The sequence below is a fragment of the Camponotus vicinus genome, unplaced genomic scaffold (genome assembly GCF_025532165.1).
Source record: "Camponotus vicinus isolate PSW18456_S1 unplaced genomic scaffold, iyCamVici1.0 SCAF_6, whole genome shotgun sequence".
NCBI lineage: Eukaryota > Metazoa > Arthropoda > Insecta > Hymenoptera > Formicidae > Camponotus > Camponotus vicinus.
This window is the reverse complement of record NW_028141978.1, coordinates 804,370-813,979: the sequence shown is the minus strand read 5'-3', so window position 1 is coordinate 813,979 and position 9,610 is coordinate 804,370. Positions and strand designations below refer to the sequence as shown.

General features: G+C 28.8%; 2 protein-coding genes and 1 long non-coding RNA gene across 5 annotated transcripts; 2 read left to right on the top strand and 1 right to left on the bottom strand.

Moving 5' to 3' along the window:
- Nucleotides 1–1,322: 1,322 nt before the first annotated feature.
- LOC145973472 (protein phosphatase inhibitor 2) lies at nucleotides 1,323–4,276 on the top strand. The gene is made up of 4 exons (XM_083102897.1): nucleotides 1,323–1,696; nucleotides 2,251–2,421; nucleotides 2,556–2,635; nucleotides 2,718–4,276. The coding sequence occupies exons 1-4, from the start codon at nucleotides 1,617–1,619 to the stop codon at nucleotides 2,930–2,932; spliced, it is 546 nt and encodes a 181-aa protein (XP_082959023.1). The 5' UTR covers nucleotides 1,323–1,616; the 3' UTR covers nucleotides 2,933–4,276.
- Nucleotides 2,939–6,426, bottom strand: LOC145973471 (tRNA pseudouridine(38/39) synthase). Of its 2 annotated transcripts, XM_083102896.1 has the most exons (7): nucleotides 6,096–6,426; nucleotides 5,692–5,825; nucleotides 5,056–5,621; nucleotides 4,887–4,969; nucleotides 4,678–4,820; nucleotides 4,463–4,599; nucleotides 2,939–3,680 (listed from the first exon to the last, which is right to left on the bottom strand). In XM_083102896.1, the coding sequence occupies exons 1-7, from the start codon at nucleotides 6,165–6,167 to the stop codon at nucleotides 3,607–3,609; spliced, it is 1,209 nt and encodes a 402-aa protein (XP_082959022.1). In that variant the 5' UTR covers nucleotides 6,168–6,426; the 3' UTR covers nucleotides 2,939–3,606. The 2 variants fall into 2 exon arrangements, with proteins under 2 accessions (XP_082959022.1, XP_082959021.1); XM_083102895.1 differs by having other exon boundaries at nucleotides 4,678–4,969; nucleotides 6,096–6,424.
- LOC145973473 (uncharacterized) lies at nucleotides 5,941–9,320 on the top strand. Of its 2 annotated transcripts, XR_014439482.1 has the most exons (4): nucleotides 5,945–6,354; nucleotides 6,797–6,902; nucleotides 7,014–7,560; nucleotides 8,034–9,320. It is a non-coding gene; the product is annotated as an uncharacterized LOC145973473 (long non-coding RNA). The 2 variants fall into 2 exon arrangements; XR_014439481.1 differs by having other exon boundaries at nucleotides 5,941–6,354; nucleotides 6,797–7,560.
- The last annotated feature ends 290 nt before the right edge of the window (nucleotides 9,321–9,610 follow it).

The window sequence follows — 9,610 nt, the reverse complement described above, 5'->3', positions numbered from 1 at the left end:
AAAAGGAAAAGAAATAAATATTTTATAGTATATTTAATTAATGTCTTACCTTTTATTTGTTGAACCAGCCAAAGATTTAATTACAAATTTAATATTCAATCGAGATCTTACCGCTTCTAAAGGCTATTATAAACTGATGGTGCTGTCGGCAGCATACCTGTAGTAAAGTATGTAAGATGCGACGTGTTATGTAAATATCAACTTTTTCATACATAACAAAAGAATATCTTATTTTCATCGATTAAGAAATCAATATGTATATACTTATCTTTAGTATATAATCTTTGTATCTCGATTTCATTTATAAAGCTTTTAAAACAACTTTTTTATAATTTATTTTATAATTTCTTTATTTTTTATAAAGCATATCTTTTTGCAATGATTTATTGTACATATGAAATATAAGTACAGGCGAATTATATTTATTGTATCAGTTAAGATATTTCATGTTTTACCCCCTATTTGTGGCATTAATAATTTATATGCAAATAAATATTGAATATTTTATATTTATATATCAATACTACTATAGTTTATAGATCAATACTTAGAGTACTTATAAGAACATTTATTATTATGCTTGACAAGATTAGACGATTTAGGACATGATCAATTTATTTATAAATATTATTTATCCTTCACAATAAATATAATATAATATAATATATATTTGTGTGTGTGTATATATATCCCATACAGCACAGAATATTGCAGCAATATTATTAATATTGTTGTAGTATTGCAGCAATATTGCAATATTGCCGCAATATTACTGCAATGTTCTATGCTGCATGGGAATATTGCCAATTCTTTTCAGACTCAACAGTCATGATGCGTGAATATCTAGATGCGATGCGTCTGACTCGAAAATTTTAAATTCAAAATTGAAAGTATCGTTGACATTTTCTGATGGTTAATTATTCAAGAATAATAATTCTACTTTCATGTAGAAACAATAATGTGTTTATTATATAAAGATTATATAAAGTATTATATAAAGAGAATTATATACTCCTGGACAAAATTAACGCATAATTTTTTTTTCCCCTTTTCTTTAAAATTTTTCGTTAAAATTTAAATATCAGCTTTCAAAGAAAAAGTGAAAAAAAATTATGCGTTAATTTTGTCCAGGAGTATATAAAGATATTTCGTGGGTGTGAATTATGAAACACTCTGTAACACGTGAGATATCTTCTGTCTCTTGCGATAATGTCAGATATCGAGCGACAGAGCCCTCACACATGCCCCACCCGGTATAATATTCTAAGATTAGATTGCGTGATTGATTGATTTTTCAATACGCATATGCATCACGCGGTTATATGTAAATCCGGTTAGAGGTCTAGATGTGCCTATAATACACAAGTTGAGAGGTCGGAATGCGAGGAATGTGTGCCTAGGGGAGCCGGTTCGGCTCGATACGGCTCTGGACGACGATCCCGCGATTTGGACTACGTAGAGATCGCTTCCGATGCTGAGGAATGCAAATGCACCAACATGTTCTACGAGTGATTGACGCCCAAGTGCAGGTTATTCAGCCGGAGCCAGCGAGATTCGTTAGTAAACATGCAGTCGTGGTATTATCGTGAGTGACCGTCGACTTATAAGATCCGATAATGGCAGAGAATCTGTCGAAACGGCCTCCTAAGGGAATTCTCAAGACGTCCAGCAGTTTTGATAATCCAGAGGCGCCTAGGTGAGTTAATTGAATCTCGATACGTGCGTCTCTTACTCCGACTCATCGTTATCAGAGTCGGTTAATAATTGGATTAATATTCGGTTAATAATCGGATATTTATAAAGATGATGACGCGTTTCCGTAAATTCACTGAAATGAGAAATAGACGAACGTAATCGTAGATATCATTTCTCGACATATACATGTATATATCTATTCGATTCGGTAATTTTTAATAGTGTATAATTTTTTATATAATAGCGTATAATTTTTTATAGTGTGTTTGTGTGAATATCTTGAAATTATATGCATTCTTTCGACAAGCTTTTCGTCCGTAAAATTTTCCGCCAAGAAGATTGTCCTTTTTTATCAAGGAATAAATTTAAAATGTTTTCAGTATTATTATTTAAAGAGGGATGAAAGCTGGAAGAATAATTTTTGAATATTTGCAAAAATCATAAATTAATTCATATGAACTGATGCTACGTGATACAGATTCTGTTTTTAAACATGAAGCGATGAGAAAAGCATTTTTCTCTTTTTTAAAGTACTTTATATAAATTGATTCGTAGACCAAATAAAGAAACAACATGGGATGAAATGAATATTATCGCTACTCTTCATCCTGCTGACAAGGATTATGGTCATATGAAGATCGAAGAACCAAAAACCCCATATAACTTCGAAGGCCTCGAAAATGAACATGAATTTGATCAATTAGATGCTAGCACTATTGCAGCAAAGTGAGTGCAATAATTATAATACTATGTAATTTTAATTTGTAATACACAATATATGACTGAGATTGCATGTTGGCAAAAGTAAAAGATTCTGATATAAAAATAAAATTTGATATCAATTGTTTATCAAAACTTAGATTAGCTGGAAGTAGCAAACCCAAAATTTTCGAAGAATCTAGCGAAGAAGAGGAGGATGAAGAGACTCCTGAAGAAAAAGGTGCTTAGATATAAGTGTCTTTGATGCTGAAATATATGTGTTTACATATAAATGTCTTTCCTAATAATGTATTCAATTTTAGAAAGGAGGAGAGCTTTTGAGGCAAAGAGAAAGGGCCACTATCAAGAATGGCATGCCGTACAAATGGCAAGACGACTTTTAGAGCAAGATGAATTAGAAGAAGAAGATGACGATGGAGAAGGTAAAAATAACGAGGAAAATTCATCAGAGGAAGAAAGTGACTTTGACACCCGCTTCAAATGCATGCCGTCCTGTGATAGAAGTGAAAAAAAATAAAAAGTATTGATTAGTAATTTTATTTTTATTGCTCATCAATTATAATTTTGGTGGCAATGTCTACTTTATCATTTAACGCTATTGTGATTAAAATGTTTGTTATACAGTGTCCAAACACATATATATACACAAAATCTCGCATCTTAATCCTGTATATATAGCTTTAACAGCTTCACCCTCTGTAAATAAACATTTTAAAAACCTGAATATTTATAGAATAATCTATTGTTAGATTTTCTCAAGGGCATAGATAAAATAGTAGTAACATCATATAAATAAATTTTTTTGTTACTAATTTAATTCAGAGATATTAATAAACTGTGCACAAAACTCAACGCGTTTAATGACCGTGTAGATTCATATAGATTGCGATTTGTAAAAGCTTTGCTCGTCGTCTCGCATGTTGTCACAGGCCTATACTTTACAGAGTTGATTTCAATAATGTTCTTGTAAAATTTAATGTCTGAAATTTGCAGAGGGATTCTCTCTTGATCATTGTATCAAAATTCGACGAACAATAAGGCTGAACAAAGCGTTCTCATGTGTAGCGAAAATTTAAGATGCCATATGTAATTTTCACAGTCATGTATGTATGTACCTTTTTAGGTACGTATGTATTTAAAAATGTTAGAATACATGTGTAATACAAGTCCTGTTATTAGCATAGGCATATGCTATGTAACATTCGAATGTATGACTTCGAACTTTCGTTTTTTCTCATAATGCTTGATTTTATTTTCCAAACTTTCTATAAAAGAAAACAGAATATAGATTATATATATATAGCAGCATGTAACAAAATTATCAATTTGTGTAACGTGTAATTATCAATTAAGTGAAATATTTAATCTACTTAAGCCTGTTCAAGTTTATTCGTGAACTTAAATATTTAATCTTTTTTTTATTTTTATATATCACTCTACATTCTTTTTCCTATATTCCATTCTATATTTTTCAACTATTTGTGCTGTCGTAATTTTCTCAAGCAATTTTTTTCTAAATTAATTGCAACGCACGGATACAACGAACGTATATATATATATATATATATATAATGATTTGGGTTTATTTTCTCTGTGCTCTTGTATTTTCTGTCTTAAGATGATCTTCAACAACATAAAGACGGAAAAGCGTTTTGCTCATGAATCAAAATTTGGACAGGCTTAATTTAATAAGTTGTATACTGACTTGATAGAATGCATATTTAAAAAAGTTTCGAATATAGAATACGTCCAAAAGTGATGACATTATGTTTAATAGCATAAAAACAGAGTGAAGAATTAAGTATATCTGATTATCAAAATTTTGAATGTATCATATAATGGAATAAAGCATATTAATAGATTTTCAATAGTATTTGAAGCCATAGCGTTTAAAAATTAAGAAATAATTCATATTGTAGATAAATAATAATAATAAGATAATAAAACATTTTCAAACAATAGACTGAACATTTAAAAAAGATGAATTTGAAATGAAGTCTTGACTTTATCAATAAATTTTTATCCAAAATTAATTATCTATACTAACCACACATTTCTCGTGTCATAAGTGGCTGATATATTTTTGATCGCACTCCAAGAAGGAGACAATCACTTTGAAAATCAGTATTTGCACAATTGGCCAAATTTTCCAACTTTGTCAACATATTTTTAATCATTGTAGATCTGCATTTAAAAAGAGAATTTGATTATAAAAAATTAATTATGTATAATTATGTAGATTTTTTATTCATTCAAATATACTTTATAGTACTGAGAGCCCAATCTTGTTGTAATGTCTTGATAGTATTTATTAACTCATTTTTATCAATAAACCATTCTATATTCTCATAATCACAATACCAAAGATTCAGTGGCACTTCGTGAGCCATATTATACTGTGGTTTCTGTGGACAAGTCTCAATGTTTAAAAGCTTTAAAATTATTTCAGGCTCTTCTTTTCTTTGCCCTACCAGTAACAAAATGCCCATTAAGCAGCGTATTTGATGCCAGAGAAAAGCTTGGCTTGTTATTTCTAATTCACACATATCATAGCCTTTAAAATAAAAAAAAATTATATGTATTAAAACAAAAATTTATTATATAGAGCAATAACAAGTAGGTGAAGAAATTAAGAATTACCTGTGATTTTTTCTACATTTTGATTGCTCATGGAGACTTTTGCATCAATTACAGTTCTCTTGAAGTTAATTACTCCATTAGCTACATCCATTTTACAAATATTACGAAAGTCATGATCTCCTATAGCATATTTAACAGATTTATCCATAGCATCTATGTCTAAATTGCTTTTTGGAAAAAAGTACTTGTACGTCCTATATTTGCAGTCGAATCTTGCAGAGAAATTTGGTGAGACTGGACACCATGCTATACATCTTATATTTGTTGGTAGTAATCTATTTAATATTTTACAATAGGGCAATTCCTCTGACAAATTATGTTGATTTTCTGGTTCCAACCTACTGCGAATGTCTAATGAGATCACTTGAGAGAATGAGCTAACACCTTTATCCGTTCGTCCACATCGATGATAGTTGGCATTCTCGCGGGATTCTATGCAACAACTTTTTAACAAAGCTGTAAACAAATGATGCTCAATAGTGTCATTGTTATCTTCTTGTACAGTGAAGCCATGATAGTCCCAACCAAGATAATAGAATTTTAAAAGAATGTGCCTCTTATGGTATCTGTGATCAAATGCACAAAATATTATTTAAATAAAAAGGACAATATAATGGAAAACCAATACAAACCTACCGTGAGAAATCAAATGACTTTCTTACTCTATCAGGCATCTCTTTCTTTTCCGATTTAGAATCTGTAGTTTTTGTGATTAATGCTCTGAGTTGTTCATTGTGAGCTTCTAATTGTAATATTTTGTCGATTAATTCCTGTAAACCAAATTGTCTGTATGCACACAAATATAAATAATGTATATATATATATATATATATATATATATATATATATATATATATAAACATACATTCAGATACATAAATAATAGCATATATAATCAAAAATATATCATATATATATTTGTATGTACATTTTTATTTTATTAAAATACACACACACACCCATATATATATATATATATGGTGTATGTATAAGTATCTTAAGTTTAAATATATTTATAAATGACTTTACCAACCACATACCGATTTATCAAACTGTTCCAACTGTTCCCTCGTGCATTTCTTTATGTTAACACGCTTCGTAAGTTTTGCCATAATTGTATTTTTTTCAGGATCAATCGAAATATTTTTGTAACAAATTCATGCCGTGATTGTCATGTACAGGTTATGTTTATATTGTAGGGCGTAGGTTGTTCTCGCATGCGTATGTCAAACGCGGTATAATAAATTATCTATGATAAGCAATAAATATATGTATTATTAATTATTAATAAGCATAGCGGTAAGTTTTTTTGTTTTTTTTTTCAAGTAAATATAAGTATCTATAGTGTAAGGCGATCTTTTTTTCATCATTTTATAAGTTTAGTGCAGCAAGTAATTTATTTTTATTTTCGGAACCCGATATTAACCTATACCTCTTTTTTTAAAAATAATTTATATAATTTGTTTAAGATAAATTATATATATATATATATTTTTCTTTTGAATTTTTCGAATAAGTTTTATTTGCGTCACACTTTGTATAGTATATTTACAAATTTTGTGTTAATTTTCTATATAATAGCTTGAATATTAATACATTTTATCTTTGCTATCGATACAATAATCAAATGTAACAATCAAATATTTAATCAATTTTATTACAATGTACATATAACTTGCAATAAGTATGCAAATTTTAAAATTTCTGTCATGTATCTATGTATCATTATTTTCTATTCCAGATTGTCACTAATGTCCAAGATGTTTATGAAATTACTATAATAAAGTATTGGTGCTTATTCTTATATCACAGGTGTAGGACTAAATGATAATTTAGAGCCTCGTAATGTAATTATTTTGCATTAACCAAAGATACTTTTATTAATTACAAATGATAAAATAATAATCTAAATTTTGTAATAATTTTGTAATTATATTATTTATTATATACTATATCAGAGTATGGTTGGCCAGCTTAAAGCAATCAGTCTGCTGGTATTATCCTGGAGATGATAAAAGATTGTAAAACAGCAGGTCATTTGATTTTGCTGGTTGGATAACTTGGCAATAGGAAATGATAGCTATTGCTATGGCATCGATGTGTCTTAGGTATAGATATTCCTTTTGCCTCAGTGGTAGGTTCTGGAATTTATTTCTTGGAAAGAAAACAAGCCTCAATTCTAACCAGAAAATCTATTGAAGTCAGAGGAGACAGAAATATATATATTATAGAAGGCAAAATTATGGAGATTCAAGTTGATAGACAAGCAACTGAAAAATGAGTAGTGTGAATAGATAGTATATAGAGTAATACAGAAATGAATAGTGTATGTGGTCTAATTTCTTATATCACACATTCAGATTGATATTGTTGTAATCTTTCAATTGTGCTCAGGTCAGTATTGAGGCTGTAAAATATGGCTATTCTTTATTATACTCAATGAAAATAGATAAATGCAGTTTCTGAAGGAATATCAAGATGATTTTATGTTTATATGGATTTTAAGTAAGTAAATTAATAATTATTAATATATACATAATTTATTGGATATGATATTGAAGTGTACTAGAGAAGTTCATAAATTGAATTTTTTTATTGAATTTTGTATTTTGTAACACATTCATTGGAAATATCCAAAAACTAATTACTATATAGAAAAATCTTTCAAAAACGCAAAAATATACTGTATAAAAAAATGCTCACATATCTGTAACATAAATAAAAATTTAAAGAAATAAAAAATTGTTATATAGTTGCATTTGGGATAATTGCCCAATGCCTGTTTCTATCAATAGGAGCTTTTCGGCAAGAAAACATAAGTGGATACATGTTACGCAATTAATTATCAGATATAGAATAGATAATAAATATAGATAAGAATTTAAAAAATTTTTAAATTTTGAAAATTATCCTCTTTGATAACCAATTATGTTTATGTGTGTTTTCTGCTGAAAAACTAATGTGTTTTAAATTTATAGGTGCAGTCTAAGTGGACGGAGCATGCCTAATTACTAAACTAATGTTAACGAATGATAGAATTCTGACAAAACAGAAAGTGCACGGACATTCTCTCTGTCTCTTTGCGCATGTGCTATTTTGAAATTTTAGTAAAATTAAAATTGCATTGAATTGCATTATGGTTGCATTATACTGATATAATTAACAATTTGTACATAAATAAAAAGCCAAAGAAAATCGCGTATTTCTTGTACTATTACAGTTTCAATATTCGCTGGCATTCTTCTTTTGGCATTCGCGTTCTGTAGAGACTGAACAGCTCCGTCTATTTATATATCTATTATATTTTTGTTGCATTAAGTAATTTATTTATAATAACAGAACATTGACAAAATTAGAAAATCTTGAAAATGTCTTATTTTAATCAGTACAGTAGAGTCTCGTTAATTGTAGCTTTCTAGGAGGACAGGAGCGGAAAATTTTTGAACAAAAATTTGGCCTCTTTATAATACGAACTGCCTAATATTGTGCAATATTTGTACGAACGCAGTTGTGCACATGAAGCTGTCTAGCTGTTTATTACTCTGATTAGCTTATTGACGTAGAAAGGACGCGACATTAGTGTTTGTGAAAATACATGAAAAAATGCCAGATTTAAGGAGGCTCTACTGTATTTCTTGCGAATATCCCTGCTCGCAAGAATTCGAAATTAGAAACAAGATCAATCACACGGGTTCTCTCTATTTTTATTAATAGTGTACAATTTGTTTCTACTGCGTATAATGTGATTCTTGTATTTCTCTCTTGACTAGACAATACTAGATCGCTATACAGTTACAATTGTGCAACGCACTCTAATTCAGCCTGAAAATTCAACCTCCTCGAGAGAGCGAGAATATGATAATAACCGAAAGATTCATGATTTATATATATATATAATGAAATGTATCGAGGACAGATTTTACAAACTTTGTTGCAAGAAAAGATACAATTGAGATAAAATTTGTTATATTTAATAATTTAAAAGTAGAATTTTTTTAACAGTTTTGAAAAAATCTACTAACAAAATATGACGACAAATTTTAATTGGTAGGGATCAAACAAAGTTTGCAATAGTTTGATAGCAGATTGGGCGACAGAAACTAAACACAAAAAGATCTGTCATTTTATAATTCAAATAATCCATAACATCAATTATTAAAGCTATTTAAATGACACATTTATCTATCATTATTAATTTATCTCGATTTTTATAATATATCAATTTTATTTTTTACATGAGATAGAAGATAAAATACGGAAGCGTTTTTGCCATTTTTATTAAAACAAATTATTGAAAAATAATTACTGCAGATATAGTTAATATTATCGATCGATCTGCTGCCAAACTTGTGAAATATTGCAATCATTATTAGTTACTATCTAGATAATTATATAAGAAAAATTCTTAATTAATGAAGATTTTCGTATATTGAATAATAGAGTAATATCTGTTCAATATACGAGAATACTCTGATTGTAAAACGGTGTAAAACTCGAGGATTTAAAAATCTGACAGCGAATTCAGTTGGATGCATTTGGCCACTCAGGTGCAACG